This window comes from Piliocolobus tephrosceles, chromosome 21 (genome assembly GCF_002776525.5).
Source record: "Piliocolobus tephrosceles isolate RC106 chromosome 21, ASM277652v3, whole genome shotgun sequence".
In the NCBI taxonomy this organism is placed as follows: domain Eukaryota; kingdom Metazoa; phylum Chordata; class Mammalia; order Primates; family Cercopithecidae; genus Piliocolobus; species Piliocolobus tephrosceles.
This window is the reverse complement of record NC_045454.1, coordinates 49,850,342-49,867,838: the sequence shown is the minus strand read 5'-3', so window position 1 is coordinate 49,867,838 and position 17,497 is coordinate 49,850,342. Positions and strand designations below refer to the sequence as shown.

At 53.1% G+C, this 17,497-nt stretch overlaps 1 protein-coding gene across 1 annotated transcript in view; it reads left to right on the top strand.

Moving 5' to 3' along the window:
• Positions 1 to 3,420: 3,420 nt before the first annotated feature.
• TLE6 (TLE family member 6, subcortical maternal complex member) overlaps positions 3,421 to 17,497 on the top strand; it is an 18,406-nt gene continuing 4,329 nt past the window's right edge. Inside the window, exons 1-13 of the mRNA XM_026455601.1 lie at positions 3,421 to 3,506; positions 4,083 to 4,168; positions 6,142 to 6,224; positions 7,860 to 7,905; positions 8,472 to 8,513; positions 13,567 to 13,629; positions 13,721 to 13,976; positions 14,090 to 14,112; positions 14,456 to 14,522; positions 14,631 to 14,707; positions 14,822 to 14,859; positions 15,795 to 16,047; positions 16,269 to 16,519. Of these exons, the coding sequence (XP_026311386.1) occupies positions 4,118 to 4,168; positions 6,142 to 6,224; positions 7,860 to 7,905; positions 8,472 to 8,513; positions 13,567 to 13,629; positions 13,721 to 13,976; positions 14,090 to 14,112; positions 14,456 to 14,522; positions 14,631 to 14,707; positions 14,822 to 14,859; positions 15,795 to 16,047; positions 16,269 to 16,519 (1,250 nt within the window). The 5' untranslated portion in view covers positions 3,421 to 3,506; positions 4,083 to 4,117. The remainder of the gene's footprint in view (positions 3,507 to 4,082; positions 4,169 to 6,141; positions 6,225 to 7,859; positions 7,906 to 8,471; positions 8,514 to 13,566; positions 13,630 to 13,720; positions 13,977 to 14,089; positions 14,113 to 14,455; positions 14,523 to 14,630; positions 14,708 to 14,821; positions 14,860 to 15,794; positions 16,048 to 16,268; positions 16,520 to 17,497) is intronic.

Here is a 17,497-nt window from a genome sequence, read left to right as displayed (position 1 = left end):
GTGAAACTCCATCTCTATTAAAAATACAAAAAGTTAGTGAGCATGGTGGTGGGCGCCTGTAGTCCCAGCTACTTGGGAGGCTGAGGCAGGAGACTCGCTTGAACCCAGGAAGTGGAGGTTGCAGTGAACTGAGATCACACCACTGCACTCCAGCCTGGGCGACAGAGCAAGACTCTGTCGCAAAAAAAATAATAAATAATAAACATTTAAAAATAATAATAATTATGGGACAATGGAGGGTTCATGGATGGGAACCTTTCCTGCAGCTCTTTCATGTCAGCTCCTCCCTTTGTCCTCCATGGACCAGCTGCAAAACCCAAGTTATGTGTGCTCATCACCTGACCTTTGGGGGCCCCTTGTCCCAGCACTAAAACCCTCAGTTCCCCGCAGTGAGAGAGCCCAGAACAGAAAACAGGGAAGTTTCTCTGGCTGGGTGTGGATCTGAAGTCAGCAGACCTATCGGGTGTTTGTGTCACATGGGGAGGTCAGAGGATGGGAGGCGTCTCTGTAGGAGAATCCTGACAGCATTCTCTGCATTTAGAACACCCAGGGTTTAGAGCTAACGTGGGAGGCTCCCACCACAGGAGCCACTGAGATTACAAGATTAGCTGCAACCCAAACCACATTTGGAGAAAAATAAAATAAGAAAGGGAGATACAGGCCTGGTGGCGGCACAGTGGCTCATGCTTATAATCCCTAGTACTTTGGGAGGTGGAGGTGGGAGGATCACTTGGGGTCAGGAGTTCAAGACCAGCCGGGGCAACCTACTGAGACTCCCCTCCCCCTCGCCCTGTCTTTAAAAAAAGAAAAAGAAAGAAAGAAAGGGAGATATAGGAAAGGGAAGGGAGGGTTGGGTGGTCTCTTCGATGATTCCTTCCTTCCTTCCTTCCTTCCTCCCTCCCTTCCTTTTTTTTTGAAACAGAGTTTCACTCTTGTTGCCCAGGCTGGAGTGCAATGGCACGATCCTGGCTCACTGCAACCTCTACCTCCCGGGTTCAAGCGATTCTCCTACGCCAGCCTCCCAAGTAGCTGGGATTACAGGCATCTGCCATCACACCCAGCTGATTTTTGTATTTTTAATAGAGACGGGGTTTTGCCATGTTGACCAGGTTGGTCACGAACTCTTTTTCTTCTTTGGGGCAGAGTACTGTGTCGCCCAGGCTGGAGTGCAATGGCGCCATCTCAGCTCACTGCAACCTCCACCTCCCGGGTTCAAGTAGCTGGGATTACAGGTGTGCGTCACCATGCCCAGCTCATTTTTGTATTTTTAGTAGAGATAGGGTTTCAGCATATTGGCCAGGCTGGTCTGGAACTCCTGACCTCAAGTGATCCTCCCGCCTTGGCCTCTAAAAGTGCTGGGATTACAGGCCTGAGCCACCACGCCTGGCCTGATGTGGTGATTTTTTTTTTTTTTTTTTTTCTGAGACAGAGTCTCGCTGTGTCACCCTGGCTGGAGTGCAGTGGCACGATCTCGACTCACTGCAGCCTCTGCCTCCCAGATTCAAGTGATTCTTCTGCCTCAGTCTCCTGAGTAGCTGGGACTACAGGTGCCTACCACCATACCCGGCTAATTTTTGTATTTTAGTAGAGCTAGGGTTTCACCATGTTGGCCAGGCTGGTCTCGAACTCCTGACCTCAGGTGATCCACCCAACTCTGCCTCCCAAAGTGATGGGATTACAGGCGTGCACCACTGCGCCCGGCCTAATGTGGTGATTTCTAAGTAGGGAGCTGAGGGAGTAAGGAGCCAGCCAGTGGCTGTCTGACGGAGACAGAACGAACCGCTAATGCCAGTACCAGGTCCTGGGTCAAACAGAAAGAATCTTGGGCTCTCACTACATACATATACTTTATATATATACTTTATATATATAATATATATACTTTATGTATGTAATATATATACTTTATATGTAATATATATGCTTTATATGTAACATATACTTTGTATATTATATATACTTTATATATGTATAACATACTTTATATGTAATATATATGCTTTATATATGTATAACATATACTTTATATATTATATACATTATATATGTATAACATACTTTATAATATATATTTATATATGCATAACATATACTATATTATATATACTTTATATATGTATAACATATACTTTATATATAATATATATACTTTATATATGTATTGTATATGTAATATGTATGTTGGGTTTTTTTTTGAGGTGGGGTCTTGCTCTGTTGCTCAGACTGGAGTGTGGGCTTACGCAATCCTCCTGCCTCAGCCTCCCCAGTAGCTGAGACTACAGGTGCATGACCACCACACTTCGCTAATTTTTAAATTTTTTTGTAGAGACGGGGTGTCACTGTATTGCCCAGACTGGTCTCCAACTCCTGGCCTCAAGCAATCCTCCCACCTCAGCCTTCGAAAGTGCTGGGATCACAGGCGTGAGCTATGGTGCCTTGCCTTCATATTTTGAATAGGCCAAAACAGAACTCCGGAATCCCCTTACCCCTATCCCCACCACCCCACATAGCAGGTTTCTCTCGCTCTGTAGCAACCCACTTACCTCTCTGAAATCATCCCAGGCCTGTTCGGAGTGCACGCAGCCCCGTTAGCCTCCCTGTCTTCTCCTGTAACCAGCCCAGCTCTGCCTGAGAGCTTCCACTATTCCCTCCATCTGGAATACCCAGCACTGTCTCCCATCCCGGGCTTGGATCTGGCATTACTGTACCAGCCTCAGGGCCTCTGCCTTCCGGCTTTCTGCCCTCAGAGCCTTTGTCACTGGGCAGGGAGCTCCAATATGATAAATGCATAGCCCGGGGCTAGGACCATCAAGGGAACCCAGTAAGTTGGCTCCAGAAAAAGGACTAGAAGCTTCGTTTGCATTGCACGTTATTTAATATTGAAGAAAATATAATTAGCCCGTTTCTAAGAATTGGGGTGAGAGCGCTAAAGATTGACCCTACCCACCTCCCACTCCTCACCTCCAGCCATAAGCCACTTCCGGACAAGGCTAAAAATGCGTAAAACAATGCAACTACTCGCCACCTATCCCTCTCCAAGTTCCACCCTCCGAGCCTCAAGCCCCACGCCCTCCTAAATATCCCCGCCCCGCGCTGGGACCCCAAATTGCCTAGAGCTCTGCAATTCCGCCCTTCCCGACAGCGGGACCGAAAGGGTTAAGCGGAGGCTCCTGGCTCGCTGAGTGACAGCTTGGCCGGCAGCCGGGGAGAGCTGACCAATCAGGAAGGGCGTACGCGACCCACGTGCGCAAACGGCCTTGCGATTGGCCAGTGCTGCCAGATGCCTGCCCACCCCGAGCCCGAACCCACGTGCAGCTACTGAGCCTTCATTGATCTGCTTCGCGGTCCAGGTGGCGGCTGGGTGGGGCCTGGGCGGGACGGGGCGGGGACAGGGCGGGACCAGGCGGGGCCCGATGGGTCAAATGGCCCCCGGTGGGTGGGGGAAGGAGGAGTTTCCTTTTGGCCTGAACTTGGCTGACCTCGGCAGCTTCGGCCCTGTGAGGGACGTGAGTTGCCAGACGTTTTCCTGGGGATTGGGGGGACTCCAAGATTCCCGGGCCGGGGAAGGGGCTGCAGGGGCGTGGAAGGGCAGGACTGAGGCAAGGAAGGAGCTTGGTGCTGCAGCTGGGATGCAGGTGGAGGGAGGTCGTTTCTTCTGTCGGATGAATTCCGCCTAATGCACCTGGCTAACTCCTATTCATCCTTCAAAACCCCTTTCTAGTGATCTCCCTGCGCTTTAGGAAATTGTCTCAAAACTAAGGTTGAGCTTTGGCGACCTTCCCTGGGCTCCCCCATCCCAGACTACCCCCAGCAAGGAGTGTATGTGCACCATCCACCCCAACCTCCTAGGGTGAAGCCTGGGAGGCAGGGCTCAGTTGTTTCTGGGTTCCCGGCCCCATGAATCTGGGCAGCTGGAGGTATTGATAAGTGAGGACGGGACCTAGGGAACGCATGGGGGAAACGCAGGACTGGGTCCCTGGAGACTTACCAAACTGGGACGTGCAGGTGGGGTAAGGGGTGACTTCCCTCCCTGGCAACGCCTTATTTTCTGTCCTTCAAGACCTGCTTTCTCCTTGTTTTAGACTCTGGCTAAAGTCCTGGAGGCTACTGCCTGAAGATGACCTCTAGGGACCAGCCTAGCCCTGAGGGCCCCCCAAAAGGCACTTCGGTGAGGAGGGCATGGGGTGGGATCAGCCCTCAAGGGAAACCCAGGCTGGCCTAATGAGGTTCTGCCCCTTTCTCATCCTGTATCCACCTGTGACCTGGGCTGGCCCCGTCCAGGCCTCGCAGCTGAAGACAATACCAGTCACTGCTACACTCAAGACAGGTGCCAAGGAGCCGTTTTTTTTAAAAAAAATTAAGTGTAGGCTGGACACAGTGGCTCACAACTGTGATCTCAACATTTTGGGAGGCCGAGGCAGGAGGATCATTTGAGCCCAGGAGTTTGAGACCAGCCTGGAGAACGTAATGAGACCCCGTCTCTACAAAAAAAATTAAACTAAAAGAATCAGCTGGGCCTAGTGACACGGGCCTGCCTGTAGTTGTAGCTACCCAGGAGGCTGAGGCAGAGGCTTTGCTTGAGCCCAAGGAGTTTGAGGCACTGCACTCCAGCCTTGGTGACAAAGTGAGATCCCATCTTAAAAAAAATGTAGCTTCTAATCACATACGTGATAAAAAACACAGGAACACAGCACGTATTTGGTTAATATTTTACAAGCAATCCCGGCTCCCTGTACTTTATGTCCCAGAGATGACCATTTGTAAATTTAGGCTCTCAGGGCTGAGCAAACTCTTTTTTGTAAAGGGGTCAGATGAGAGATATTTTGTTTTGAGACTTTATGACTTTATTATTTTTGAGACGGACTCTCACACTGTCACCTCGGCTGGAGTGCAATGGCGCAATCTCGGCTCACCGCAGCCCCCGCCTCCCGGGTTCAAGTGATTCTCCTGCCTCACCTCCCTAGTTGCTGGGACTACAGGCACCTGCCACCATGACCACCAATTTTTTTTTGTATTTTTAGTAGAGATGGGGTTTCACCATGTTGGCCAGGCTGGTCTCGAGCTCCTGACCTCGTGATCTGCCCGCCTCAGCCTCCCAAAGTGCTGGGATTACAGGTGTGAGCCACCATGCCCGGCTAATTTTTGTATTTTTAGTAGAGACAGGGTTTTGCTGAGTTGCCTCGACTTGTCTCAAACTCCTGACCTCAGGTGATCTGCTCACCTCGGCCTCCCAAAGTGCTGGGATTACAGGCGTGAGCCACCTTGCCTGGCCTTTTATTTTTAAAAATATTTTGTGCTTCTATTTTCATCACAAGAATGTGGTGAATATTTTAGACTTTAGGCCAAAGTGCAAAATGGAAGATGCTCTTTTAGGTACTGAAATAAGAGAGGCCGGGCGCAGTGGTTCATGCCTGTAATTCTAGCACTTTGGGAGGCCGAGGCGGGTGGATCACGAGGTCAGGAGGTTGAGATCAGCCTGGCCAAGATGGTGAAACCCCATCTCTACTAAAAATACAAAAATTAGCCCAGGCATGGTGGGAGGCGTCTGTAATCCTAGCTACTCGGAAGGCTGAGGCAGGAGAATCGCTTGAACCTGGGAGGCAGAGGTTGCAGTGAGCTGAGATTGTGCCCCTGCACTCTAGCCTGGGTGACAGAGCACGACTTGGTTTCAAAAAACAAAAAAAACAAAAACCACAATTACTTTTGCACCAACCTAATACCTATACTCTGGTTGAGATGGAGACCTGGGGTCTTGAGTGTTTGGGACATTGTAAGTTTTTTTGTTTGTTTGTTTTTTGTGTTTTTTTTTTGAGATGGAGTCTCGCTCTGCCGCCCAGGCTGGAGTGCAGTGGCACAATCTGGGCTCACTGCAAGCTCCGCCTCCCGGGTTTACGCCATTCTCCTGCCTCAGCCTCCCGAGTAGCTGGGACTACAGGCGCCCGCCACCTCGCCTGGCTAGTTTTTTGTATTTTTTATTTTTTAGTAGAGACGGGGTTTCACCGTGTTAGCCAGGATGGTCTCGATCTCCTGCCTCATGATCCGCCCGTCTCGGCCTCCCAAAGTGCTGGGATTACAGGCGTGAGCCACCGCACCCGGCCGGGGCATTGTAAATTTTATGTAACCTTGCTTTGACCTTTCCAGCCCGGTCCTGGGATGTCGAACTCTGAGAGCTCTCCACCACTGAATTATCAAGGCATTCTAAATCGGCTCAAGCAGTTCCCCAGGTGAGAGCAATTCCAGGGGCGCTGGCGGTCCTACGCTGGGAAGGAGTCCCACCTGGCCTCTCTCCTTGGGGTCCTAGTGAGTGGTCTAGAAACTGCTGGCCCAAAAGACAGGCTCAGGAACAGGAAGCCATGTGGATACCCAGCATGAAGAACTCAGCAATACCCATCCCAGCTTTTGTTTAATATGTTGATTTTCCTGTGCGACATGGATTTGTTGGCATTCAATTTTATTGTTGAAAAATACTGCAATGGCTGGGTGTGGTGGCTCGCACCTGTAATCCCAGTACTTTGGGAGGCAGAGGCAGGCGGATCACTTGAGGTCAGGAGTTCGAGATCAACCTGGCCAACATGGTGAAACCCCGTCTCTACAAAAAATACAAAAATTAGCCAGGCATGGTGGCGGGTGCCTGTAATCCCAACTGAGGCAGGAGAATCTCTTGAACCCAGGAGGCGGAGGATTGCAGTGAGCCAGGTTCACACCATTGCACTCCAGCCTAGGCTACAGAGTGAGACTCCATCTCAAAAAAAAAAAAAAAAAAAATACTGCATGGGCTGGGTGCAGTGGTTTGCATCTGTAATCCCAGCACTTTGGGAGGCAGAGGCAGGAGGATGGCTTGAGCCCAGAGTTCAATACCAGCCTTGGCAACATAGTGAGGCACCATCTCTTAAAAAATAAAAAAAATCTAGCTGAGTGTGGTGGTGCATACCTGTAGTACCAGCTACTCAGGAGACTGAGGCAGGAGGATCATCTGAGCCCAGGAATCGGAGGCTGCAGTGAGCCATGATTGTACCACTGCACCCTAGCCCGAGCAACAGGGTGAGATTCTGTTTCAAAAAAAAATTGAAGACAATGGCAGGGTGGGGCACGGTGGCTCATGCCTGTAATCCCAGCACTTTGGGAGTCCAAGGTGAGCGATAACCTGGAGTCAGGAGTTTGAGACCAGCCTGGCTACCATGGTGAAACACTTTCACCATGAAAAATAAAAAATTAGGCCGGGCGCGGTGGCTTAAGCCTGTAATCCCAGCACTTTGGGAGGCCGAGACGGGCGGATCACAAGGTCAGGAGATCGAGACCATCCTGGCTAACACGGTGAAACCCCGTCTCTACTAAAAAATACAAAAAACTAGCCGGGCGAGGTGGCAGCGCCTGTAGTCCCAGCTACTCGGGAGGCTGAGGCAGGAGAATGGCGGGAACCTGGGAGTCGGAGCTTGCAGTGAGCTGAGATCCGGCCACTGCACTCCAGCCCGGGGGACAGAGCGAGACTCCGTCTCAAAAAAAAAAAAAAAATTAGCTGGGCGTGGTGGTGGGTGCCTGTAATCCCAGCTACTGGGGAGGCTGAGGTAGGAGAATCTCTTGAACCCAGGAGGCGGAAGTTGCAGTGAGCCGAGACCGTGCAACTACACTCCAGCCTGGGTAACAAGAGTGAGACTGTCTCAAAAAAAAAAAAAAGGAAGGAAAAGAATATACTGCATTAAAATCTTTATTGAACTTCTTGACACTGCCTTAAATTTGGCTTTGGGAGCCAATGCCTTCCAGCTTCATTGAGACCCTCCCTAGGGGTTGAGGGCGGGGCTTACTCTGGGGAAGGGGTCCTGAAGTCACAGGTCTTCCAGCCTCTCCTCCTTCCCCCTCAGGTTTTCTCCTCTTTTTGCTGCGGAGTTGGAGAGCATTTACTACTCGGTGAGCCAGACCCAGGCAGCCCCAACCAAGGGGGGCCCCACTGGGACAAGCCAAGGCAGTGGTTTCACAGCCCTGCCTCCTGAGTGCCCCAGAGAGGCTCTTTTCAGCCAGGCACTGTGCCTCATGCCTGTAATCCCAGCACTTTGGGAGGCCAAGGTGTGTGGATCACCTGAGGTCAAGAGTTCGAGACCAGCCTGGCCAACATAGTAGAGACCTGTCTGTACTAAAAATACAAAAATTAGCCGGGCATGGTGGTGGGTGCCTGTAATACCGGCTACTCGGGAAGATGAGGCAGGAGAATCGTTTGAGCCCGGGAGGCAGAGGTTGCAGTGAACTGAGATCACACTACTCCAGCCCAGGCGACAGAGCAAGACTCCCTCTCAGAAAAAAAAGGAGGGACCGTACATCAGCATAGTATGAAAGTAAAAGAGAAAAGAAGGTGAAAACAAAAATGGGTGGGGGCAGGGGGTGGAGTAGGGACCAGAGAGGTAGAGCAACTTGCCCAGGGTCACACAGCATTCACACCCGGACCACCTCCTGATGGGATCCCTGTTTTCCCTTTGCAGCTGCACAAGATCCAGCAGGATGTGGCAGAACATCACAAGCAGGTGGGTGACCAGGAGCTCAGGGGTGCGGCTGCCCCTCCGTGAAAGGCATGAGAAAGGACAGAGGTGGGGCCAGGCACAGTGGCTCACGCCTGTAATCCCAGCACTTTGGGAGGCTGAGGAGGGCAGATCCCTTGAGGTCAGGAGTTCGAGACCAGCCTGGCCAACATGGTGAAACCCCGTCTCTACTAAAAATACAAAAATTAGCCGGGTGTGGTGGCGGGCGCCTCTAATCCCAGATACTTGGGAGGCTGAGGCAGGAGAATAGCTTGAACCCGGAAGGTGGCGATTGCAGTGAGGCGAGATTGTGGCACTGCACTCCAGCCTGGGTGACAGAGCGAGACTCTGTCTCAAAAAAGAAAAAGGGGGGGCGATGGTGAAGACAGGGAGGGGACAGGGACAGGTCATGCAGAGCCTTGTGAGCCTTGGGGAAGATGGGCTTTGACCCCAAGGAAGGTGGGAGCCACAGAGGACTGCTGGCAGAGGAGGGACATACCCTGACTTGGAATCCCTCATGTATCAGCGGAGGCCCCGTATCTTGGGGAGCATCTCCAGTCCTGTCTGAGCTTCTTCCAAGAGAGGGTCAGTCCAGCTCCTTCCGCTCCCTGGGCCCCCGCACGACCTAGATACCGGTCACTTGCTTTGGATAGAGAGAGCCTGTGATGGGGCAGGCACCCGCCGTGTTCCTCTGCGTGTCTGAGTGTTCAATGAGGGGCCATAGCACATCGGAGCCAGGGAAGCTCTGCATGGGGAGGGGGTGCCCAGGCTCCCACCTGCCAACCCAGGGTGCCTGGCCCAAGCTGAAGTACGCCTTCCAGCCCTGCCCGTCCTCCCGCCACCTGGCCTTTTCTCCCAGGCACTGGCAGGATTTTCTGCCTGTGCCAGATGTAATTGGCAGGGGCCCAGGGCCGTGTCTGCAACTTAGCAGGGCCTGGGAGGAGGGGGGCCAGGAAGCAACCAAAACATGGTTATTCATTCAACAGATATTTATCCGTCACCTCCTTGCCAAATACTATCGTAGAAGCCAGGAAAATAGCAAAGAACAAGGCAGAGCTTCCCACCCTTGGGGCGAGTGGAGCCTGGTAGATGGAGTGTTAGGGGGTGAGGACTGGGCAAGGTGGCGGGTGGAAGAGAGCAGCCCCGAGGGGACTGGGGAGGCCAGGGTGGGTGAGGGTTGCAATTCAGGGTGGTTGGGGAAGGCACGCGAGAAGGTGATATCTGAGCGGACGCTTAAAGGACATCAAAGAGGAAGTGTGGCCGTCTGGGATGGGAGGGATATTTCAGGCTGAGGGCACAGCCTGTGCGAAGGCCCTGAGGCAGGACGGCGGCGCCTGTGGTGTTGGTGCTGAAGGCACTGCGAGGGGACCCGAGTGGCTGGAGCAGAGTGAGAGGAGGAGGAGGGGAGGGCAGGGAGGGGGCAGGGCAGGCACACGGTGCCCTGTGACCCTCAGGGAGGACTCGAACTTGAACCCCAAGGGAGGGAGGTGGGAACCATGGAGGGCTGCAGACAGGACAGGCCCTGGCTACTGCGGAGAGGAGGGAAGGGGAGGGATAGCAGTTAGGACAGCCCAGGTGTGGAATGCTGGTTGCTTAGTGATGAGAAATAATTGAATAATTGTGGACGCGTTTTGGGAGGAACCTGACCACAACTGCGGAGCGTCGGGATAGGCAGGGGATGAGGGCCCCAAAGGAGCCACTTAGGATGGGGCCAGAACCAGGAGGGTCCTTGTCTAGCCCCCACTGCAGGAGGCCCCCGGATCCCCGGCAGCCCTGTCTGGCCTGTGGTCCGGGGCACCCCGCTTCCCCCACCCCCTGCTTCCAGTTCCGGGCTTTGCCAGCCTCCTCGCTGTGCTTTTAAAATCCCCATCAGCGCACAGCCCCCTCCTCCGCCAGCCCGCCTGCCACTCTCCCCCGAGACGACCTGCTAGCAGGCAGAAGGGAGCCACACTTTTCATGCTGAGCGCATTAAAGTGCCGGTAAATTGCGCATTAACGAGGCGGGGTGAATTGCAGAGGGCTCCCCTGGGCTTTGCTGCTGCTGGGCGGGCTCAGCTGGGGAATCCATCACTGGCTGCCCCAGCAGGCAGCAGCCTGGAGCGCCCCGCAGGGCTCCGATGGAGGATCTCCCCTCCCCGCCCCTCCCTTCGCCTTCCTACTAAGGAAACAGGTAGCCTGTTTGTAGAAAAAATTTACCGGATCACTCACCTTGCTTTCTTTTGTTGTTGTTGTTTTGACGGGTCATGCTCTGTCTCCCAGGCTGGAGTGCAGTGGCAGGATCTCAGCTCACTGCAACCTCTGCCTCCTGGGTTCTACCCATTCTCCTGCCTCGGCCTCCCTAGTAAGTGGGATCACAGACATGTGCCACCACACCTGGCTAACTTTTATATTTTTAGTAGAGTCGGGGATTTTCCATGTTGGCCAGGCTGGTCTTGAACTCCTGACCTCAGGTGATCCGCCCGCCTCAGCCTCTCAAAGTGCTGGAATTACAGGTGTGAGCCATTGCACCTGGCCAGTTTATTTATACTTTGAACATGGCTACTAGACATTTCATATGCATGGCTATATTAATATATGATTCCAATTGTACTAGATGGTATTGATCTAGATTTTATTGTTTACTGGGAAACTACATTTAAATTTGAGATTGGCAGTGGTCAGATGGCTTGATTATCATTGTTTGTTTTAAATAAAAAACACCAGACTGGGTGTGGTGGCTCACACCTGTAATCCAAGCACTTTGGGAGGCTGAGGTGGGCAGATAGCCTGAGATCAGGAGTTCGAGACCAGCCTAGTCAACATGGAGAAACAGCATCTCCACTAAAAGTATAAAATTAGCTGGGCATGGTGGCGGGTGTCTATAATCCCAGCTACTTGTGAGGCTGAGGCAGGAGAATTGCTTTAACCCAGGAGGCAGAGGTTGCAGTGAGCAGAGATCCCGCCTCTGCACTCCAGCCTGGGCGACAGAGCAAGACTGTCTCAAAAGAGAAAAAAAATTACTGACCTGTTTCTGTCAGTTCTCCCCAGCAAGTAACCCTCAGTTTCTTAGTATCTTTCCAAAGTTTAAGCAAATGCTGTTTTGCTGCTTGAAGCTTTTTTTTTTTTTTTTTTTTTTTAGACAAAGTCTTTCTTTGTTGCCCCGACTGGAGTGCAGTGGCACGATCTTGGCTCACTGCAAGCTTCGCCTCCTGGGTTCCCGCCATTCTCCTGCCTCAGCCTCTCGAGTAGCTGGGACTACAGGCGCCCACCACTAAGCCTGGCTAAATTTTTTTTTGTATTTTTTAGTAGAGAGAGGGTTTCACCATGTTAGCCAGGATGGTCTCAATCTACTGACATCATGATCTGCCTGCCTCAGCCTCCCAAAGTGCTGGGATTACAGGCGTGAGCCACTGTGCCTGGCCTGCTTGAAGCTATTTTAAGCAAGGGGTGGTGGTGGTCAGGTTTTCTTTTTAAAACATCCCAAAAAGGGATTATAGGTGTGGTGGCTCACAAGGCAGGAGAATCATCTGAGGTCAGGAGTTCAAGACCAGCCTAGCCAACATGGTGAAACCCTATCTCTACTTAAAAATACAAAAATCAGCCGGGTGCGGTGGCTCACACCTGTAATCCCAGCACTTTGAGAGGCCGAGGCGGGCAAATCATGAGGTCAGGAGATAGAGACCATCCTGGCTAAAATGGTAAAACCCCGTCTCTACTGAAAATACAAAAAAAAATAGCCAGGCGTGGTGGCGGGCGCCCGTAGTCCAGCTACTCGGGAGGCTGAGGCAGGAGAATGGCGTGAACCTGGTAGGTGGAACTTGCAGTGAGCCGACATCACATTACTGCACTCCAGTCTGGGTGACAGAGCAAGACTCCATCTCAAAAAGAAAAAAAAAAAAATCAGCCGGTGTGGTGGCACACACCTGTAATCCCAGCTACTTGGGAGTCTGAGGCAGAAGAATTGCTTGAACCTGGGAGGCAGAGGTTGCAGCGAGCCAAGATCACACCGCCGTACTCCTGCCTGGGCAACAGAGTGAGACTGAGTCTAAAAAAAAAGGAAGTCCAGGCATGGTGGCTCAAGCCTGTAACCCCAGCACTTTGGGAGGCCGAGACCATCCAGGCTAACACGGTGAAACCCCATCTCTACTAAAAAAATACAAAAAACTAGCTGGGCATGGTGGCGGGCGCCTGTAGTCCCAGTTACTCGGGAGGCTGAGGCAGGAGAATGGCGTAAACCCGGGAGGCAGAGCTTGCAGTGAGCTGAGATCGGGCCACTACACTCCAGCCTGGGTGACAGTGAGACTCTGTCTCAAAAAAAAATAAAAAAAATAAAAAGATACATGCCAGGTGTGGTAGGCCGGGTCCGGTGGCTTACACCTGTTATCCCAGCACTTTGGGAGGCAGAGGTGGGAGGATCACTTGAGGCCAGGAATTCAAGACCAGCTTAGGCAATATAATGAGACCCCTATTTCTACAAAAAAAAAAAAAAAAAAAGTGTTTAAATTAGCTGAGCATGGTGGTGCACACCTGTAACCCCAGCTACTTAGGAGCTGAGTAGGAGGGAGGGGAGGATCACTTGAGCCTGGGAGGTTGAGAGTACAGTACAGTGAGCGATCATCCCTCCACTGCACTCCAGCCTGGGTGTCAGAGTGAGATCTTAGCTCCAAAAAAAGTAGATGAAGGCCGGGGGTGGTGGCTTACACCTGTAATCGCAGCCCTTAGCGAGACTGAGGCGGGCAGATCACTTGAGGTCAGGAGTTCAGGACCAGCCTGGCCAACATGGTGAAACCCATCTTTACTAAAAAAACAAAAATTAGCTGGGTGTGGTGGCGGGCACCTGTAATCCCAGCTACTCAGGAGGCTGAGGCAAGAGACTCACTCGAACCTGGGAGGCGGAGGTTGCAGTGAGCCGAGATCGCGCCACTGCATTCCTGCCTGGGCAACCCAGTGAGACTCGGTCTCAAAAAAAGAAAAACGTAGATGCTGTCACCTCCTTTTACAGGTGGGGATAATCATGCTGTAGGGTTGAAAACCCTTAACTGCAACAGCGTTTAACTGTTTTGCTGCCAACCTCCCTCTAGATAGGAAACTTCTTACAGATTGTGGAGAGCTGCAGCCAACTCCAGGGTGTCCAGTCTGAGCAGGTGGGTTTCTGGGTCTTCGAGGAGGGGAGGGGACAGGCTTGGGTGAAGGTACATCCTCAAAGCTGTCACCACCTCGTTCCTGCCGGGCCAGGTCACCCCTGCTGAACCAGTCAGCCCTGGGACGCCCCGGCAGGCAGAGAACAAGACCCCGCAGGAGTCAAGCTTTGAGGACATCATGGCCACCAGGTCTTCCGACTGGCTCCGGCGGCCTCTGGAGGCGGACGATCAGCCGGAGACCCAGCTGTTCTGGGACAAGGAGCCTTGGTTTTGGCACGACACTCTGACAGAGCAACTTTGGCGGATTTTTGCCGGCGTCCACGATGAGAAGGCAAAGGCCAGAGACAGACGTGAGTGTCCCCGAGGCTGAGAGGGCAGGGGCGGCCGCAGGCTGCATCCCAGGGGCTGTGCAGTGAACCCTGCTGTTCTCTCTCTGTCCCCCTCCTCCTCTCCGTTGTCATAGAGACAGAGCAGGCACCAGGCCGGGTGAGTAAACAACCTCGGCTCTACCCAGAGGGCTGGGCTTCCAGGCAGGCCGTTGGGCTTCCCCAGGTCAAGTCACCTGGGGTTCCTGTGCAATTTGCCTTCCTTCCGTCTTGCCCCTCGGGTCGCCCGCGGGGGCACTTGGGTGATCCAGGAGGCTATACTGGAGCAGCCTAGGACCCACAGCCCAGGACTTCCAGGACCCTATACCCTGACTCCTTCTCTGCAACTCTGCCTGGACCCGGAGATGGGACCCCAGGCAGCTGACAAGCCCTGGGCACGCTGCCCGGGAATCCCTGAGGGTTTCTGGTCCTAACAGGCCTGATGAGACTTTTCCGTTTCCCAGGGGCAGGAAAGCAAGGCGCTGGGATCCTGTGACCCAGGAGCGGACCCGCGTCCAGGAGATGCCTCCAGTAATCCCAGCGGGCGGGGGCCAGCAGACTCCGGGCGGGATGGGATGGGGGGCAGCCTGCACTTAGGAGCCCATGCAAGCCGCCTAGTCCCTCTTGTCTCCCTACTAGCCCCCAGGCCACCTGAGACCTCCTCCAGCTCCGCCCATGGTTCCCAAGACAGGAACACAAGGTGTAGCGTGGTCCAGGTGAGACCCAGGCCCGAGCTGGTAGCCCAGCATGACGGCGACCCAGGTGGGGTAGAGGAGGGTACACAGATGTGTGGGGAGCCTGGGGGCAGCTGTGATCTCCCCCACCTACAGGAGCCTCCTGGAAGAGCCTCTCCATTTCTACAGCCCATGTAAGTGCCTGCACCGTTTGCTTTTGGGCGGGGTGAGGGTCAGCGGGAATTCCTTCGTGTCTATACCTCTGTTCCCGGCACATAGAGGGGAACAGAGGTGTCAGACCTTCTTCCCCCTTTCCCATCACTACTCTGCCATCCTCTCCAACAGCAGCTGCAGAGGCTGGGTAGAAAAGTGCAGTGTTAGGCCGGGCACGGCGGCTCATGCCTGTAATCCTAGCACTTTGGGAAGCCGAGGCGGGCGGATCACAAGGTCAAGAGATCGAGACCATCCTGGCTAACATGGTGAAACCCCGTCTCTACTAAAAATCCAAAAAATTAGCCAGGCGTGGTGGTGGGTGCCTGTAGTCCCAGCTACTTGGGAGCCTGAGGCAGGAGACTGGTATGAACCTGGGAGGTGGAGCTTGCAGTGAGCTGAGATCGCCCCCACTGCACTCCAGCCTGGGTGACAGAGCGAGACTCCATCAAAAAAAAAAAGTTCATTGTTGGGTTCACAGGATTGTCGCCCCAATACTGGGCTCAAGACATTTGGGGAAGACATTTTCATGGAAGGGGGTGGGGAGTAGCTGTGTTAGAACTGGATCCAGATTGTTGCAACCTTGTGGAGTGATGCTGGGAGAACCCAGATGGGGCAAAGAAAGCTTTTCTGGGGAAGGGGCATAATAGCTAGGACCCTAAAGGATGAATAGGAGTTCTCTCTCCTGGGGCAAAGCAGTCTAGGAAGAAAGCAGAAGTATATGGAGGGCTGTGGCAAAGGGACAGTACTTGAAGGAATGTGAGCAGGACATTCGGGGAGTCTGAGGGTAAAACAAGGCCTTGAGAGGGGGATCAAAATCTGAAAAAGAATGAAGCCCCTCTAGGCCTTGATGTGTGGCTCCCACCGGGCACAGGGGGCTCACAGGCAGGTCAGTTACCCCGAGGCCTCCCCTCCCAAGATCCTGGGACCCTGAGGACTTTGAAGATACATGGAAGAGGCCAGATGCCTTGCCCGGGCAGTCTAAGAGACTCGCCATCCCATGCAAACTGGAGAAGATGCGGATTTTGGCACACGGGGAGCTCGTGGTCGCCACAGCCATCAGCAGCTTCACACGGCACGTGTTCACCTGTGGCAGAAGAGGTGTCAAGGTGTGGAGCCTGACTGGCCAGGTGGCTGAGGACAGGTTCCCGGAGAGCCACTTGCCTGTCCAGGTGAGGGCAGGCTTGGTTTCCTGGGGTGCAGGGCTTCTGGGAACAGGGGGTTTGAGGTTTGAGTCTGGGAGAGCCCAGATGGTGGCGAGAGGGCTTCCAGGGAAAGGGGGCATAATAGCTAGGAACCTAAAGGATGAATAGGAGTTCGCTCTCATGAGGCAAAGCAGTCCAGGCAGAATGCCACAGGAGGCGACAGCTCACGGTGACTCTGCCCATCCCAGACCCCTGGGGCCTTCCTGCGTACCTGCCTGCTGTCCTCAAACAGCAGGAGCCTGCTCACCGGTGGTTACAACCTGGCCAGCGTGAGCGTGTGGGACCTGGCGGCGCCCTCCCTGCACGTGAAGGAGCAGTTACCCTGTGCAGGTCTCAACTGCCAGGCCCTAGACGCCAACCTGGATGCCAACCTGGCCTTTGCCAGCTTCACCAACGGCGTGGTCAGGATCTGGGACCTACGGGATCACAGTGTGGTCAGGTGCGTTTCGGGGGTGGGCAGGGACAGCATCCTGTTTCCAGCCTCCTGTGGCCACCTCTGCCTACCTTCCGGCCACCACCTCTGCCCGCCTTCCTGCTGCCATCTGAACCTGGGATACAGCACTGTCCCAGCCAAAACCCCTTGTCCCCTTGAACTTGCATTTGAGAAACTTGGAGGTGCGGACTTGACTCTTGGCTGGACTGCATTCCTTGCATCCGAGGGCATTTTACTTTTTGTCTGTCTCAGTTTTCCCACCTGGACACAGGATGTGACAGCCCCAAACTCAAAGGCTTGTTAGAAGGGCAAATTTGTTGTAAAAATATAAAACAGCAGGCTAGGCATGGTGCCTCAAAAATGTAAATCCAGCACTTTGGGAGGTCAGGACGGGAGAAATGCTCGAGCCCAGGAGTTTGAGATTAACCTGGGTAACATAATGAGAACCCATCTTTATTTAAAAATATGTATATATAAATGAGCCGGGCACAGTGGCTCACACCTGTACTCCCAGCACTTTGGGGGAGGCCAAGGTGGGCAGATCATGAGGTCAGGAGATCAAGACTATCCTAGCTAACATGGTGAAACCCTGTCTCTACTAAAACTACAAAAAAAATTAGCCGGGTGTGGTGGCGGGTGTTTGTAGTCCCAGCTACTCGGGAGGCTGAGGCAGGAGAATCGCTTGAACCCGGGAGGCGGAGCTTGCAGTGAGCTGAGATCTGTGCCACTGCACTCCAGCCTGGGCGATAGTGAGACTCCGTCTCAAAATAAAAAAAATATATATATATATATATAAAATATATATATTATATATAACAGGCTGGGCATGGTGGCTCACATCTGTAATACCAGCATTTTGGGAGGCCAAGGTGGGTTGATCATTTGAAGCCAGGAGTTCAAGACCAGCCTGGCCAACATGGCAAAACCCCATCTCTATTAAAAATATGAAAATTAGCCAGCATGGTGGCACATGCCTGTAATCCC